The sequence below is a fragment of the Aulonocara stuartgranti genome (genome assembly GCF_965226115.1).
Source record: "Aulonocara stuartgranti genome assembly, chromosome: 3".
Lineage (NCBI taxonomy): Eukaryota > Metazoa > Chordata > Actinopteri > Cichliformes > Cichlidae > Aulonocara > Aulonocara stuartgranti.
Genome location: NC_138941.1, coordinates 26,367,767 through 26,387,180, shown reverse-complemented (window position 1 = coordinate 26,387,180; position 19,414 = coordinate 26,367,767). Strand labels below are relative to the sequence as shown.

Below are 19,414 nucleotides of genomic sequence, written 5' to 3'. Positions count from 1 at the left end.
TCAAGCATCTATGGATGTTCTGGGCAAACAAATGCGATCCATGGAGGCCCAACCTCAAAACTTAAAGGAGCTGTTGCTCTCCTTTAGAGATCATATACAGCTAAAAAAAAAAATATGAAAGTAGGCAGCAATTTAAAAAATGCTCCTCTCATATTAGAAATCAGTCAGTATCAGTCAATACAATATCACTAGCAATAAAATGTACTTAATAATTTTAACACTGCAAAAATGTAATATTCTATATAATATTATATGTCCCTCTAATACTTTGATGCTCTTAGTTTACTTACTTTACTTACCTGATTGGACTAATGGCGACAATGTTGAGCTACATTAAACAGTATCTATACACCTGTTGCTGAGTGAACCAGCTAGCTAGACAACTAACATTACTTCCAGTCATTCAATGTCAGATGTGAAGAGAGGCGGTGATGACGATAAGAACAGAAGAATAGGAAGAGAAAAAAAACTCTGATGTGATAACACATTTCAGTAGTGTTGGTCATATCACTGATGATTCCTTTTAAACGTATAAATGTATAGACTGAGTTTGACAATAACACAGACGGCATAATTATAGTATCATAATGTATCATAGTTGTCCAAGTATATTACTGTATAAAATAGAGAATTCACACACAGACTTTACTGAATCATTTTTGATATGCCTTGGCACAAAAAAAACTGTGACTAGTGAAACAGGCAATGAGTACAGTGAGAGAGACAACAAAGAGTGGAAGAGGCGAGGGAGAGAGAAATGAAAGAGAACACAGGTGAGGTAAAAGATGCAACACGAAGAAAAGGAGGCTGAATGAGCCCACGAGATAAAGGGAAGCGATTCAGAGGTCATCAAGCAGAACAATACTGGAGATTGTACATTGTACTGTGAATCGCTCACTGCAACATTTAACCTGATTTTCAAGTTTTACTGCTTACATCTTAAAATTGTCACATTTAGATCGAACAAAAAGAAATGAAAACTTTGTAACAAGTTCATGGACCATACAAAACTAACAAGTTCAGTTGTTTAACCTCAGCATTTCTAAATCTTCAAATAAGGCCGGCCATAGGAATAGGAAGTAAGAATTTTATTTTAGACAGTTAAGTGGTTTTCTGTTTTTCTGGTTTGTTGTTGTCTTTGCTTTTTCATCTGAAGAAGCAAGAAGAAACAATATTTTAGTTTAAATTCTTTCTCCCAGAAGATGGTTTTGTTCAGTTCTACATTTCATCGCTAAAATTCATTGCACAGAATGATACGGGTATAAAGACGACTGTTTTCATATTAAGCTACTGGAAGTGGAAAGTGTCTCTGTCCATCCATCTCCTTAAAAGCTTCACCAACTTAAAGCTGCAGGGCAGTCTGTCCCAACTGATTTGGGATAAGACTTTTAAGCGTACATCTTAGGCAGACAGTGAGACTATCACAGGGCGAATAAAGAGGACAGCTCAGAATCATCAATAAATCTAACATGCGTGTCTTTGGGAGGAAACTGATGCAGACATAAGGAGAACATGCAAACATGCTCTGAACCTAGAACTTTTTGGTGTGAATCACAGGCGCTAACAGCTGAGAACCACACCAACCCTGAACCTGAGTTTATATGAAGTAGTTTGAAAAAACAAACAGTGATGTGACATTTTCAAGCTATCATTTTAAACAATAATTCCAGTATAAAGATGAATATTTCCATTTAGGTTCAATTTCTTTTGTTTAGAGCCAAATCACAACAACAGTTGCCTTGTTAATTCAATAGAAGCAAAATTGACATTAGAAGAAGATTTAAAGTAGCATTCTTTGATCTTGGATTAAGATGCTACAACATTTACAAAGCATGACTTCATCCACTTAGAGTTTTTATCCTCATTGTACACCCCAAGGGATCATTTAAAATTTAGCAGTGACCTCTTTCACCCTTTTCCAAAGCCTGGGAATAAGGGGCTAGCTGGCTTGAAGCCTGCAGGGTTACTGCAGAGACATTAGGCCAGGATGACAGAAGTCCTCACACAGGCAGAAATTTCTCCTGACACAGCAGCAGGCGAAAATGGATGGAGCTCTACAGCAGCTGGAATCTGCTTCATACAGTCCCCACCGTAAAGCCTGGGATGAGTAGTTGCTTGCGCCGTAAACGTTTTCTTTTTTGTATCTTCAAATAAAAAGCTGTGATAGCCGTCACAAATGGATTCTAAATAGAATCTAATTAAAACTATTCATTAAAATATTAGAATTCATAATATTCAACTGGTTAATTTGTGTTCTCTCGGTCATAAGTCATAATCACTTTCATGATGCTAATGCTAATTGACAGGGCTGGACTGAGGCTACCTTGCATGACCTTCATCGTGTCCCTTGGGTAAAGCGAATTGCAGAGTGTGAGGTGTGTGACAGTCCCAGTCGCTGTCTCCCCCCTTCAGAGATTGATTTGAGGCCTGCATTGAGTTTCCCAGGCTAATCATGCCTCATTATTGGCAGCTTCACTTAGAGAAACTGACAGGTCACATCATATGCCCAGACAACTCCCACTGTACCATGCAGTGGAAATGCTGCCTTTCATAAAATGGTGTACATGAAAAATTCTTTTATTATAAGTAATTCTTTTTTGACTATGAAATGCATGATACATTGTTACTTGGCCAACAGCAAAAGTCATAATTTTCCATGCAAAATCCGGTAAATAATATCAATATCGATAAATAATATCTTTTCAGGAAAAAAAATTGCTAAAACCAACCCTACCGCAGACATGCACGAGAGCTTCATAAAATTAAAAAGGTCTGCATCCGGCATAGAGGAACCAGGACACCCTGACGAAAAGTGGGCTACTAGAACAAGACTGCATCGGTGGGCAAGAGATGAAAATAGGGCGCTGCTGGAATGCTACTACGCAAGTAACCCTTTCCAACGGGGTTACTTGCGGATCAGGGACCTATGGAATTTTCGATACCCAGCATCCAGATTGACAGTGAAACAACTAGTAGCTCAGTGTTCCAACATTCAGAAGAATCTCACAGCTAAAGATTATCAATGTACAACACAAATGCTACAGCAAGGGGGAGCCTGAACAAGTCAGGGGGGAGACACCAGGAACAACATTCGAGATCCAAGAGTGCAGTCCTGGGAACAGCTAAGATACTGTGGAGGACCCTCAAGCTGCCAGGCCTCTGTTAGAGGACCCAAGCTTGAAGGACAGACTACCTGCATGGGCGAGAGGGGAATTTATTAATACATATTGTAAGCCTATAAAAATGGCACATATGAAATGGTTTTAGGTTACTTTACAGATAATGCAAAACTAAAATGTAGTTTAAAAACGGACTTTACAAAATTATATCAGAACATATAAAATAAGAACATGAAATAAACTTGACATTAGAGCTTGACAAAGCAGTGCAACAGAGAGAATTCCATCAGTTAAATGTATTTTAACAGTGCAAGTGTAGGTGTTAAACAATAATGAATGACTTTTGTGCAGCAAAAACCCCTGAAAGTAAAATATAGTAATTTAAATAAAACTTTCTCTGTTCTCTTTTCTCTCTGTCTCTTCCAAGTTGAACAGTTGACCTTGACTTAAATATATCTGTCTGTAGGCAGTATTCACAAGCAGGACGTTAACAGTGTGGGTTGGCTCAAGAATTCCCTCCTGTGACTTTGTAATGAAAACACAGATCAGTGCCGTATGGCAGTGCACAGTATGACACAACATGTGCCATATCTTTGTAGATGACAAAATGCAACACAATAATAGGCACAATAATAAACAGCTTTATGTAAAAATAAATACACCTGAATTTGATGGTAACTTTTCTGTCTTTTAACCAATATATTTTTTTAGTAGGCTAGAGTATGCAACTTACTCCCTTATCTTATTCATAATATCATTCCAACCATCTTTTTTATTTCATCTAAAAGAATAATTGAAGAGATCTGTCATTTCAGATCTGGTTGGCTAATTTAATGTCAAGGCTTAGCTTCACTTATAGGACAAACAAAAGCCCATCCTAGGTCCTGTATTTGTTGTATTTCATGATGCATCAGAGAAAACAAGGTTGAAAACCACTTTATCTTTAGACTTGATAAAAATAAATAAATGTGTAAACATGTTGTACATATATCCAATCCAATCCAACTTTATTTATAGAGCACTTTAAAAACAACATGGTTGGCTAAACTGCTTTCCAGTAAAAAAAAAAACAGCGATAAAAGTTAAAAACTATACGTTGAACAGACAAAGAAAATTAAATAACAATAAAATAAATAAATAAATGAAAAAAGATAAAAATGAATCAGTAAATATTAAAACATGAATAAAATAGACAATAATAATATACAATAATAATAAATAAATAAAAATAAATACAATAAATAAAATTAACAAAGTAAAGAAGATTAAGAGCGACTAAAAACTGACTAAAACTGCAAGCTGACTCTGGTACTATTCCTAAAATGTCTTGGAAAAAAGGTCTGCTTTTAAAAGTGATTTGAAAATTTCAAGTGTTGGGGCCAGCCTAATATGGGGGCAACTTATTCCATAATTTTGGTGCCACAACAGCGAAAGCTCGCTCCCCCCAGTATATTATACATATATGTATAATTACATAATTAGAGGGAAAAAATCATGCCCAAGGAAAACCTAATAATTGCAGATCACATGTAGTGGATTCCAAAGAGAAATAAATAGAATGCTTATATTATGCAATATCAATTCAGCTTTTATTATATAAGCACTACACACTGTAACGCAGCACCCTGCACAATGAAAGCCTGCTTAGTTTTTATATAACAAGTGCACACTACATGTTGCAGTGGAAAAGTCCCATCAGCAATTTGTGGCGGGGCAGCTGTTCTCTCTGATCACAGGTTGTTGTTTTTTTAATAAACTTTTTTAAAGCAGACAACTTTTTTTAGTGGAAATGCACAAAATGAGGTAAAGGGAAATTGATTAGTTTGTTCTTGTTTATTTTTGTCTCTGCATCACACCAAAAGAGTTCTCTAAATGCTGCACAAACACCTCAGCCATGTTGTTAATTCTTATATATAGATATGAAAGAATAGAAGCCACATTTTTTTATTCTAATTCCCAAAGTGATTATTTTATCATTAAACAAAATCAACCTGCACAGTGTCGTATTACTGACAATGATAAAAGTCTCAGGGCTACAGCCTGCTGCTAGTTCAATTAAAATCCCCCTCCAAAAGTCTTTTCAGGGAGGAACTTCTGTGGAAATATTACAAGATCACAATCCATGAAAGGTTTCTAATTGGTACAGTGCAAAGGGTGGATGCAGTAATGCAAATTCCTTATTTCAGTATGCCTGCTGACTTAATTAAATCACAGGGACAGATACAGTATGCACTGTTTATACTGCTTTGAGATAACAGGTCAAAGCTGAAAAAGCTGGCGGTTATTATCAAATACTGTTTCAAATACTATTTTGTATCCTTTACAGTTACGTGAACTTTTGTTAAAACAGTTAATTGGCATATATTGTTAAATGATGTGTACAGATAATTGTGTAAATTAAAAACTTCTAATTACAATAATTTAAAAAACCTTGTTATATGTAATTATAGTAAACAGCAAAACAAAGAAATGAGCAAAAAAACAGCAGAGAGACAAACATAGAGAGACACGACTTCAAGGAAATTTTTTAAAAATGATCATCTCGCCTCTACATTTCCATTTCATTCCTGTATTGAATGCTCATAGATATTACATGAAACTTTTGTATGGAGGGTTTTAATTTTAATTCAATTGAGTCCAACAGTTGGGATGTGTACATACAAACTTTGATACTAAGGCACTACAGACATCTGAGAAATGAGCTGTGGTTTGAGGACACCAAAGGTGGCTGTTTATCAAAAGGTCACTTAAGTAGTACATAAGATTTGCTATTATATCAAGAACCTCAGTATGATCTCTCGTATCAGGGAATGAAGGAGATAAAATATAGTCATATTACCAATGTACGTGCGTTGGCTTCTTTCTACAGTCCAAAGGAATTCTCATTGGATGAGAAAGTCAATGTTTTCCAATGACAGACTATCAGCCTATTCAAGGTGTACCCTGTCCCTCACCCTGCTGCTTATGTTGGATATTATGTTAATAAAAAAAGATGGACAGAGAAGCTTTACATTTCATCCAGTTTGAAATTGGTGTGTGGATCTGAAAAACAATGAATAAATTAAATTAGATTATTTTTTTTTTTCCAAATCAAAGCGAGCTTCTCGTGGTAGCACAGCTGCACCTCTGCTGCTGCCCATTCAAATTACAGAAACCGATTCTAGCCTGACAGGTTGTGCAGTGGTAACCACTCATCTGTCTGATTCTTACTTCTGAGCATAACTAACAAGGCAGCATGAAACTATCCCTCAACAACACATTTGGACTGTGAAGTGTTGTAGATGAGTTGTAGATGTGTGATAGACTGCCAACCTGTCTGGGGTGTATCTTGCTCTTTCCTCTGTGACAGCAGGGATTGGATCCTACCCCATCACCCAATAACTACTTAAAAATAAGATGCATTTATGGGTTGTAAAATATAGAAGAAGGTATTTGACGTTCTCATTTTCAACAGTGACTGTTTCATAGTTGCAAAAACACCAAATATGTCCATCAGCTGACCTGTAATAAATGGATGCCATTAATGTTGAGTGTAGTTGTGTGAACTTGGTAATTATTTATATGTTGGTATTAGCCTCACTTTCCCCCCTTTTTTCCTTTACTTTCATGAATCTTTGGTGTGCTTGTTATTTCCTCCAGTGGTGTGAACCTGTTGTCCCACCATCCTCTGCTGCCTGGGACTAAATTTGTTGTTCTTATTTAGAAGGGAATTTAATTGAATTTGGACCATTGGGTATTAATCTTGGGTCACTGTGGTCAGGAGCTGGAAATTGGATGCAGGTCAGGTTTTTACATGTTGTAATTAAGGTCACCAGGGGTAAGCGAAAGGAGGAGTAAATAGGGTAGGAGGAAGGGCGCAGCGGCTAACTGAGTAGCAAAGTACTAAGTACCCTGTAAAATACCCTAAAAGGCAATAGAAAAATGATTATGTAATTAAATAATATAGGGGCAAAACAAAACAAACAAACAAAAGCAAACAAGTAAAATTATGTGGATTAAGAGTGATTAATAGGAGAATCAGTTGCTGGCACACGGCGGGGAAACTGGCAAAGTGAGCGGTATCATCGCTCTGATCGATTTTGAAAAGGTTTAGGTTTAAAATCATCAGCAAAGCACTGCAGGTGACCACAACGGTGGGAAACAAACTTGCTATTAAAACTAATTACCAAATACAGAGACCGCTAAAGACTGTCTCAAAACTGCCAGCACTAGTTTTAGCGTTAAATCAGTTTAAACTCTAGCAGCAGTCTTCTTCTCTGCATTGTTATCAGTTACCTATACTGTGAAAACATCAGACTTGTCAATATGCGATGAATAAAACTGAAATAATTTTTAAAAATAAGTTTGTTATATTTTTGTTGTGTTGTTTAACTATTTAAAATAAGCCCTGACACTTACCCTGTTATATTACCAAGAACGTCAAATGTGGAAATCCTCAGCTTCTCTCACCTTTTTGTCTTTCCATCTGTTTTCGCTATACTCATCTGCACTCAGTCAGTGAGGGAGTTGATAATGATGAGGCTATGATGGAGGCGGGGGTGGGGTTTTATGGGGAAGGAGGGGGGCAATGAGACAATCAGGTGATGAGTGTAACAGAGGCAGAATGATAATGACCAGTGAGCCGTTGCTCTTCACTGCTCTTCGTTACTACAGGTGCTGCGCTTTCATAGGGAAAATCTGCAGAGCATGCATGTACTGTAGCATCTCACCTAGTCCCTGCCTACACATGGCCTCAATACTCTCAGTTCAACAATAAAGATACAACTATGGAACCCTCAAGGGACCAAGAATTACCACACAAAATATCAAAGGGATCCTACAGTCATAGAATTAATCATTTCCTCCTGTGACACACGCATACACGCTTATTGAGATGAAACAGTCTTGCTTCGCATCTTATTTCTAGACTCTTGCCATTGTTCTGCTGTAAAACGCTCATGAATACTCACTCTGTGATGAAAAGAAGTGAAGCTGAGGAGTTCAGAGAGCAAAGAGTTAAAACCACAGTCTTGTTCCAGAGTTTCTCTAATGTTCTTGAAGCATTTAAATGTAAACTGCAGCATATATTTAATAGTCTGCTCAGCAAAGAAAGGAAAAAAAAATAGCTCCATCTGGCTGACCAAAATGAAATGTAATGAACAAAAACAATCATTTCCTCTTTCCCGGTTCTCACTCTGTCCTGGGGAAAATGATATTTCAGCATTTAGTAAATAAAAGAAAAAAAGTGAAAGCTAATCTCTTTGGTGGGAGAGATGGACTGACTAATGAAACATGTTGACACATGTATTAGAAGCTGCCATAATTGAATAAGGGGATTTGGAGAAGAGAGAACATTATTAAGATACATGGGGATTTAAAAGTGTGGAAAACAGAGGCAAGGCCAGCTGAGTCAAACCAGTGCCCACAAGCATCTCCATCAAGCTGTCTTAAATGAAATATGCCAGATGTGTTTCGCGTTTGCATTGGTGTGTTCATGTGTAACTGTTATGCTTAACCGATCTAAAATAAATCAATTGTAAAAAAAAACCCAAAACATTTGAATATTGGTGGCAAAAATACACACATTCATTACTTAGGTAGAAGTATAAATGCATGTGCTAAAAAAAAGTACATATTGTCAACTGCCTCCATATGTCAACAGGAAAATGAGTATTTCAGCAATACATCAAGTATACATTCAATATCCTTTCAAAAATCTCTAAAAAATAAACAAGGACTTTACATGTTAGCTTTAAATTTCCAGTTGAACAAATGTCACTGAGCAGCTGTTATCTTAAAAAAATAATCTCTGCTAATCTCCGGTCCTGTATTTCCTGTACTTTCTTCATATCTCATTTTCTTCTCTCTCCGGGGAATCCAGCAGCTGTACCTTTAGCTACCTGACACACTGTGTGACAAAGTGCCCAGAAACAGCTTGTTTGGTGATATTTGTCGAGCTGTTAGAGCATTGCATTTTCTTTATGCTCGCTCCTCTTCTATAGTTAGATGCTGAAAGTACACACAACTCAAGATGATTGGTATATGATTGGTATATGTTCAGAGTCAATCAACTAAATTTAAGTTGAACAGACACCATTTTATTTTAAATCATTTTCTGAGTGTATTTATGGAAAAAGTAGCCATAAGAATAAATCCTTCTGTAAGTACAGATACCTGAAAGTTTTACTTATTGGTACTTTGTCCCACCTCTGTTTCTATACAGGTTTGTTCAAATATGTTCCAAGATATATATACCCAACAACAACAACAAAAAAAAAGTAAATCAAATACTCTTTTATTAAATATTACTGTGATATTAAAGATGAATTATTAGCAAAGAAAAAGAGAAAAGCTGTGTCACAAACCTCAAATAAAAACATTGCTGTAATGCTTCAAACGGTGTGCAGTGCAGGACCTCCACAATGGACTTTGTTGTCTCAATTCCTGTTTACCTTGTGCAGATTCTGAGTCATGCCACCTGAAGAGCTAGACAGACAACTCTGCAATGATTTGATGTGTTAGTGATGGGCAGGAGGAGGAATACAGAGCACTAATGGATGATTTGGTGCAGTGGTCAGAAGCATATGACTATATGCTTCTGAATATGAATAAGACCAGAGCGTTGCTGATAGACTTCAGATGGAAAAGGACAACTACATGTCTCTTGTCTGTCTTGGGACATGACTTTGATATAGTGCAAGTACCAGGACATCCACACTGACAACAGGTTGAAATGGAAGATCTAAACACTTGCTGCACATAAAAAAGTTATGAGCAGGCTTCATTTCCTGAGGAAGCAGAGATTCTTACAGCAAAATCGGAGCTAGTGTCACTAGTGACACCATCAGATTGAATCAAAACACTGAAGGTTTTGAATCAATTCTGTTAAAACTTTAGATGTGTAGCATGGGGTCATATTAACAATCCATTAAAATTTCCCTGACATCTTCCAAGGTTTTCAAAGTCAACTTAATGTCCATTGGTTGAAAATTAACAAAAAGCCTTATAACTTAAACCTGATTCTCACAACTATGGTGTGTATTGTCAACATATTGAAAGTATAAAGATTTAAAATATCATGATACATTCTTTAAAAACCCTGCTTAAAATTCTACTGCCTTTGTTTATATTGGCAGCATTTTAAAAATGACACTGGACTATGGTGACTCTAAATATCATGTCACATTTGACCTCTGACCTCACTTTTACATTTTACATCTGCCTGTCCTTCAAGTTGATCCCAAAATTTGTTGTCTTTAAAGAAAGTATTGCCAGGAGACAGACCTGCCTAGTTAGAAATATATACTGTGGTAATAAAAATAATAATAATATTAATAATAATATTTAATGAGCTCAAGTTATTCGTGTCCAGTTATTCACAAATTCATCATTCATTTTATACTCTGACATAGTGTTTGTTTAATCAAAGTAAACATCTGTCATGCTACCCTTACGTGATTTAAACTGCACGCAAAAATTAATATATGCAAAATACAATGCTATTCCATTAAACGTAAATACTGAGTAAGCTGCTTTGGCAGACGTTTGAACTCTTTGAATGCTTCTCGTTAATACTGTTGTTATTTCAGCTTTTGTAACAAAGAACTTCCCAAAAGAAGATAAATGAATTATTTCTCATCTCATCTTCATTAAATGAAGAGGGCAGATTTTATCACAGTCTAAATTCATTTTTTATAAGACGTTTTATATTGAGTTCTGGGCCATTCTTTCAGCCTGTCTCATTTAACTAGAATTCAAAACATGCATGTAATGACTCATATTCATGCACAGTGTGCTGTGTTCAGCCTCTGCTGTAGGAGAGTCATATGACTGCTTTAGAGTACAGTCCAATATTCAAGTAAAAAAACACATTTGATGAAATGAAATGTAAAGTCAGGAGGAAAATAATTAGAAAGCTTCTTTTTCAAAGTAGGTGAAAATTCAAAATCAAATTCAAAATAGAAAAAAATGTTTAGTCTTTCTTTGTGTTTTTTTTTTTGTTATTTTATTTTAAGTGCTTCAGCTCGGGAACCTGGCCCCAGCAATGCTGGATGCTTTTTCTGAATCATTTGCTTGGCATGTAATAAAAATCTTTAGACTTTTGTGTGCAGGTAATTGATTTCACATCAGAGAAGAGTTGCATAATTAACTCTCACAGTTTCCAGCAGAAGCTTCACACATTTCTTTATAAGGCTGCACCCAGGTATGGTTCCTGATGTGGTATCACGCAGGTGTAATAACACATAGTGACAAAAGATGAAAGAGCACAGTTCTGGATACAGACGTGTTCCTCCCACACATGAGCTGAGATCACAGAATATTTTACTCAAGTCTTCAGCTTTGTAACGAAGCCCCACCTGGCCTAACATGTACAATTCTCTGACTGCTCTCTCCTTCCTGCTAAGACTATTTCAGTCATGGATAATCACACTCTTTTCCAAACTTTTTCTCCCACTCACCTCCTGTTAACCCTGCACTACATGACAGTTTAATAGTAAAATATAGCAAAGGTGAGATAATTCACCTTGATGAATTACACTGTTCACTTTAGGATTGTTCTCTTAATAGCTAATGAATTTTCCATTTCTGAACCAAAGTACTAAACTGATTTACAATAGAATTCACTTGCAAGTTAGAGATGTTTTCTTATATTTCTCATATTACATTTTTTTTTAAGTACACGTTTGAAAAGATAATGCATTTCTCAAAGCAATTCAGCTGAAAAAGTGTGGATTTTAAGCAGCACAAGAATGCTTTTTTAAGCACACAGAGGGTAACATGGGGGAGTCTTTTGTGTTCTCTGCCTCAGCACTCAGTGCAGTAGTAGGTGGTAGTGACTCGGAGCATGTTTCATCATTGTGAATTTTTTTTTGTGAGCATTTTGCACAAACATGAGCCTTACGTGATCTCAAGTCCACTGCTTTCCTGACAGGAAGCAGAACTGAGCTTGTTTTCATGCTTGGGTGCATTTTGTGCAGGTGGAGCAAAAGGACTTCGCTGCTGCATCTGTCATGAGACAATGTATGCAATACTCATTTTAGACAGAAGGATTACATTCCTGGACATATGATGGAGTTCAGGACAGGGTTTCAAATATCTGTTACTGATAGCATTCCCTTGTGTGCCAGCAGCTGCTTCAGTTTCAATACTGTATTTCCCTCAGCTTGACCAGTACCTTCACTCTTCTAATATTTAAACTCTGGAATCAAGAAACATTGCTTGATGAGTCATTATACCATTTCCCACACTAGCACCTATCAAACTCTCTGTTCTTGCATATAATCACAGTAAAGACATGTAGATATGCTGTCTGACAATACCTTATAATTAATACTAAAATTAATTTTACATAAACATCAATACTGCAGTACTAACCAGATGATTTTCTTGAATCCAAATCAAATATGTGTGCATTATCAAGTAAAATATAACCTAACATTAGCTAGCATTGTTTACTTACCAAGACACTTGGCCAGCTGTTAGCTACAAGAGATATGTAGCTAGTCCATCCAACCATTCATTCTCTTCTGCTTATCCTTTTAAGGCACAAATGGGGGCTAGAGCCAATTGTAGCTGTCATGGGGCAAAAGATGGGCTGGACAGGTTGCCAGTCTTATGAAATTCATTTTGTTAATTTGTATAAAAATATAACCATTAATTACTGTTGTGCACATAATAGCACAGATCAGGTTCTGCAGAAAGAGAATCCTTTTGCTGGTCATTATCTTTCCTATCGAGGGCTACACGGTTTTAAATTTCTCTTCAAGCATTTGAGAAATTACTCACAGTGACCTTGTCCTCTGAATAACCTCTTTACATAGCAATGATCAAAGCTACCCGTCTTATGTCCAAATTGGCTTAATTGGGCAGATGATTTGTGTAGTTAAAGGTTTTTAGCATATTACTGATGCTTGGTGAACCAAAATAATTCTCTCTAGTTAAGAGTGCCAATGGTCTCGAGTGGATTTGGTGCATTTCCTCTTTACTCTCTGCAAAAAAGTGAACGCAAGATGTTAAGTCATTAGCTCCTTTTCACACAGTCTGGTATTTGGTATAATCTCATAATGCATGTTGAATAAAAAAGCGAGATTTAGCTGATGAATAAAAAAATGAAAAAATATATTCCACCATATTCCCCTGAGAGAATCCAAAGACTTTTTTTTCCTTGCGGATGAAATGGAAGCCCAGTGGGAGAGAGGTGGTCAGAGTCTTTCTAAATTAAATATTTTACACTGGGCAATATGCGCCACCTCAAATTTGCCCCTTGCTAATTTTCAGAACTCACAGGGCAGTGGGTGGTTTTGTGCTCGCCGGAGCGTACAAGCAGAGGCAATGAGGCAAGTGGAATAACATTAGAGCCCCTTATTTGAAACTGCAATCCACGGAGCAGGTAGACGGGGTGAGTGCGAACTGGAGTTTCTGTTGACGCCTCTAATCAACAGCAAAACTAATAATTGCAGCTCTAAATGTCATCAAAGATATTGGGCTACTTTGGCAAACACCTTCTGAGTTTGCACAAGAAATATCAAATTACAGAATCAGATCAAAACAAAAATGACCCTTTACAAGCACCAGGGGATGGAGATAATATAAGGACAAAGGAGGAGAGGGACTCAGGAGGGGATTTGGATGAGGGCTGTGTTTCAAAAAAGACAGAAAATAAAAGAGAACATCAAATGAAGCTGTTTGGCAGAGGACTAGGCCTTCGTGTTGTCTGTGCATTTATGTCAGCGGAGAACAAAAGAGGTGCTGTGTAAGTTATATACTTGCTCAAACATTTCCATGAATAAGATATTATAGCTATTTCTCTGTGTGCAATATTTTGCACTCTCAATTCCCAGTTTACAATCATTTTCCATTCCACTGATTAATCAAAAGCATTTGCTTTTGGAGAAAAAAAATAACCATTTAAAAATTACATGTGCATATTGGTATGCCTGTGACATTAAATGTGCAAACAGAATAGGCTATGAGCTGTGAGAGCTTCCCTTTCAGCTCTGATGGGGCTGTCAAAACTGATATGCACTTTTAATTTAATTTTACACTCATTCCTTTTACAAAAACAAAAACAACTTTCACTGATGGCAAACTCATGCAACAGGCCTACTTCAGCTTCCACAAGTTGTTATGCTTATTTCACCTGCACCACACAAAGCGTCTCTGTGTGAGTATAGATTTTTACAACAATGCCCTCCTGAGGAAATTCAGAGTAAAACAGTATAAGAACAGGAAGTGCTCATGCAAATTCTGTATGTATATAGTCATCAGTTATTCTTTCTATTATATTATTGTGGTTTTGATTCCACATTGCTTAATTAATATTCTTACTAGTATTCCAGTATTTACATGCACAGACACAAGTGTTTAATAGAGAAAGCATCAGTGTTCAGGCTTGGACCCATTATGTTGTTGCTTGAATTTAGGGCTTATATGCATAATATATAAATAGAATCCATCTTGATTCTCAAGTGTCAAGAAAACGCATCTTATTCCAATCTGGGTCATCAGTGTTTTTACTGTCTTTTTGATAAAGCATGTATTGAGAAGTCTGATGATGTTCACAAGTAGCATAAGGCTTTGCAGTAGAAGTATAATCACCAGTCTGTGACCTTTTTTGCCCTTCCCTAAAACAAATAGAGCAAAAATTAAAATTACTGACATGACATTTATTCTGGCCCTTTCTTAACTTTTTTTTGAAATTAGAAAATCATCCCTTGCCCTACTCCTACTTGTTCTTTATAATTAATCATTTCTCCACAGTAAGCCAGTTAGGATGATAAATGAGAGATGGGTTGACTGTACTGTAAAGGATTCCTACCAAGGAGATGTGGTAAAATGAAAAATGTGATCATTCTAAAGAAGCCAGGTTATGTGACTTTTTGAAGGTAGTTAAGGGTAGATGCATTCACATAATTAGAATTTTTATAGAAAAAAAATGACTGGATTTTTACTTACTGCACATTTTCTCTTAAAACTGAGGTTATATATTAATAGAAAGAAGAACTTGGATTTATCCTTGAGGAACACAAGGACTAATGAGAATACATTAAAAACATGGGATACTCATTGAAAAATGAGCATTTAATAAGCATTTAATTCAGTTAATTAGGAGAATAAATAGAATGCCCAAAATGACAGATAAGACATGTGTTATATTGTTGTTTAGAATTCTTGGGAGTTCTACAAATCATGTAACAGAACAGTTCAAGTGGCACTTAAGTGCAGCATGAAGGGATTATCATATCATTCAAAAAATGGTTGAATTGTCTTTTGTCCAAAAACACTGAAGGAGAGCACATTGTGTCTCCTTGAAAGGAAAATATTCACTTGATATAAATGAAATGAAACATGGATGACAAATTAACAGACACACATGTGAACTTTTTCTTCTTCTTTTTTTTTTTTTTTAGCTGCTACAGTGAGGATAGGGTTTGCTTTTTTCTGCTGTGGGCAGCTTTAGCAGATTTGGGTGGATCCCTTCTCTACTCCACTTATCCTATAATTCCTGCCCTGCATCCACTTATTAATTATTCAGATACTACCCTGCACCCCTTACCCCCACCTGACCCCACTGTACTAACATCTTTTTTTGGCTTCAGGACAAGCTTATCAGGCGTAAATAACTCCAGCTTTTTCTAAACCTCAGTACACACACACACACACACACACACACACACACACACACATATATATATATATATATATATATCATTAACAAGACTGGCTACGGATACCGACTACGGAACGGAGCAGTTGTCAGCCACCTCCTGTACATGGATGACATCAAGCTGTATGCCAAGAGTGAACGAGACATCGATTCACTGATCCACACTACCAGGCTATACAGCAATGACATTGGAATGTCGTTCGGACTGGAGAAGTGTAGTCGGATGGTAACAAAGAGAGGGAAGGTAGTCAGAACTGAGGGGATTGAACTACCAGAAGGCAACATTGCAGACATAGAGGACAGTTACAAGTACTTGGGGATCCCGCAGGCGAATGGGAACCATGAAGAGGCCGCTAGAAAAGCTGCAACCACCAAGTACCTGCAGAGGGTCAGGCAAGTCCTGAGGAGTCAGCTGAATGGTAAGAACAAGATCCGGGCCATCAACACGTACGCCCTGCCCGTGATCAGGTACCCTGCTGGGGTAATAGGCTGGCCAAAGGAGGAGATAGAAGCCACTGACATAAAGACAAGAAAGCTCCTTACCATGCATGGAGGGTTTCACCCCAAGTCCAGCACCCTGAGGCTGTACGCTAAGCGGAAGGAAGGGGGCCGGGGACTGGTGAGTGTCAGCACCACAGTCCAGGATGAGACAACGAACATCCAAGAATACATTGGGAAGATGGCCCCAACTGACCGAGTGCTCAGTGAATACCTCAGGCAGCAGAAACCCAAGAAAGAGGAGGGAGACGAGGAACCATCATGGAAGGACAGGCCCCTGCACGGTATGTACCACCGGCAGATAGAGGAGGTGGCTGATATCCAGAAATCCTACCAGTGGCTGGACAAAGCTGGACTGAAAGACAGCACAGAGGCACTAATCATGGCAGCACAAGAACAAGCTCTGAGCACAAGATCCATAGAGGCTGGGGTCTATCACACCAGGCAAGACCCCAGGTGCAGGCTGTGTAAAGATGCCCCAGAGACAATCCAGCACATAACAGCAGGGTGCAAGATGCTAGCAGGCAAGGCATACATGGAACGCCATAACCAAGTGGCCGGCATAGTGTACAGGAACATCTGTGCCGAGTATAACCTGGAAGTCCCGAGGTCAAAATGGGAGATGCCCCCAAGGGTGGTGGAGAATGACCGAGCTAAGATCCTGTGGGACTTCCAGATACAGACGGACAAAATGGTGGTGGCTAACCAACCGGACATAGTGGTGGTAGACAAACAGAAGAAGACGGCCGTAGTGATCGATGTAGCGGTTCCGAATGACAGCAATATCAGGAAGAAGGAACACGAGGAGCTGGAGAAATACCAAGGGCTCAGAGAAGAGCTCGAGAGGATGTGGAGGGTGAAGGTAACGGTGGTCCCCGTGGTAATCGGAGCACTAGGTGCGGTGACTCCCAAGATAGGCGAGTGGCTCCAGCAGATCCCGGGAACAACATCGGAGATCTCTGTCCAGAAGAGCGCAGTCCTGGGAACAGCTAAGATACTGCGCAGGACCCTCAAGCTCCCAGGCCTCTGGTAGAGGACCCGAGCTTGAAGGATAAACCGCCCGCAGGGGCGTGCTGGGTGTTTTTTATATATATATATATATATATATATATATATATATATATATATATTTACATATGTATATATATAAAAGTATTTATATATATACACACACACACACACACACACACACACACACACACACACACACACACACACACACACATATATATATATATATATATATATATATATATATATATATATATATATATGTATATGTATGTGTGTGTGTGTGTGTGTGCATATATATATAAATACTTTTGCACACTTCTACTTTTAAAGCATTTTCTAATCGTTCAGTGGTTCTTGCGGAAACTGAAGGTGAACCATTCAGGAGTCTCAGATGCCTTACGCTGAAACATTTATTTGCAGCAAGCTCAGTCAAGGACAATAGAGTTCAGGTTGACACATGTAAAGCCACCCTCCACTGTGGAACTCATTGTGACAGCAGCACTAACCTGTTTATATGTATTACACATTTCTCTCCTTCTAAATGTCAGAGATTACATGTGACAGGTCTTTAAAAAGAGAGAAACCATGCAGCTATGCAAGGTCTGACCTGAAAAAAAGGCAACTCTGTCAGTCAGCGGCCTCTCCAGAGATTTGCTGAATCATTACATTCTTGAATGTAGGGACCCAAAATACGAAAACACTATGGGTAAACTTGGTAAATTGACTCACTCATTTTTGCATTTTTTACGTTTTTGTTTTATTTTGCTCAACTTTCTATGAAATTTTGGCTTCAAACGAACTTTCAATGGAGCTTAAAATGAGTAGGGAAATAAATAAAAAAACATCACTATAAAATATAAATAAATAAAGGGTCTCTGTCTAAAAATGTATTGCTTTACATTTAAATTGTAGCATTCATTTTTGAAGCAACTTGGCAGGTTCAGTGATTAAGACTGCAAACTAAAATATGAACTTTTGATGCATATGAATGCATATTACCAAATGAGATAAATAAAATGTAGATAAAAATAGCAGGCAATGATTTGCAAGTCTCATAAGCTTATATTTAGTTTGCAGTAGAACACAGAAAATGTATCAAATGTTTAAACTGAGCCATGTTACTGTTTCATGAAAAATATCATTCATTTTGAATTTGATGGCACCAACACATCTCAGAAAAGTTGAGACGAGGTCAACAAAAGGGCTTGAAACACAAGTGGCACTGAAAAGAAAGAGCTGGAGCAATGTTTTGTGACTAATTAGGTGAACCGGCAACAGGTCAGGAACATGATTGGGCATAAAAAGATCATCATAGAGAGCTTCTCAGAAATAAAGATGGGGAATCTGCCAAAACCTGCATCTAGAAATTGTGAGAAAAATGTTGAAAATTTTGAAAATGAAGATTTAGAATGTCTCATCATCTACAGTTCATAATATCATCAAAAGATTTAGAGAATTTGAAGAAATCTCTCTGTACAAGAGACAAGGCAGTAAATCAGTACATGCCTGTTTTTGAATACCGGCATGATTCTGTCATGGAACTTTCCGCGTGGGCTCAGGAACAAAGCAGCAAAGAAGAAGGTATTCTCTTGGTCAAAGCTCAATTAAAGTGGATGGTGGCAAAGTAGAAAACTGTTTACATGTTTTATGTCTGTGAAGGTTCTCAGTCATCCAGGTCATCGTAGTCTAGGGAGCTTGGAAAGAAAAGCGTCTGAACTTCTTTGACTTGCTTGAAGACGTTTCACCTCTCATCCGAGAAGCTTCTTCAGTTCTTAGGGTCAAATAGTGTAGAGTCCCCGATTTAAACCCAGTGGGAGTTTCCCCCCAAAGGACCCCCTGATGATCCTCTACCTAATCACATGAGCCAAGGTGTGAAAGCGGGTGTGGGTCACAATCAGCCATGGATTCGGGTAAGCTCATTGTGAAACCTGGCCCCACCCTATCAAGCTCCCTAGACTGCATGTTTTATGGTTTAAATCAGGATTTGAAAAGATTTTTGTAGATGTAAACTCCACATTCTCCAGACTGAAGAGGAGATGGACCATTTGTTTGTTTTTTTCTCAGTGCTCAGTTCAAAAGTATGGATCTTCCATTAGTGCCTATGTCATTGCCACATTTCACATCTGGAAAGGTACGA

At 37.7% G+C, this 19,414-nt stretch overlaps 2 protein-coding genes across 12 annotated transcripts in view; both read left to right on the top strand.

Moving 5' to 3' along the window:
- Positions 1 to 17,682, top strand: part of LOC309698133 (uncharacterized protein) — a gene marked incomplete at its 3' end in the record, with an annotated part of 399,753 nt that extends 382,071 nt beyond the window's left edge. Inside the window, exons 2-3 of the mRNA XM_082520449.1 lie at positions 16,275 to 17,239; positions 17,626 to 17,682. Of these exons, the coding sequence (XP_082376575.1) occupies positions 16,310 to 17,239; positions 17,626 to 17,682 (987 nt within the window). The 5' untranslated portion in view covers positions 16,275 to 16,309. The remainder of the gene's footprint in view (positions 1 to 16,274; positions 17,240 to 17,625) is intronic.
- nrxn2b (neurexin 2b) overlaps positions 1 to 19,414 on the top strand; it is a 698,285-nt gene that overhangs the window by 200,484 nt on the left and 478,387 nt on the right. The window lies entirely within an intron of this gene.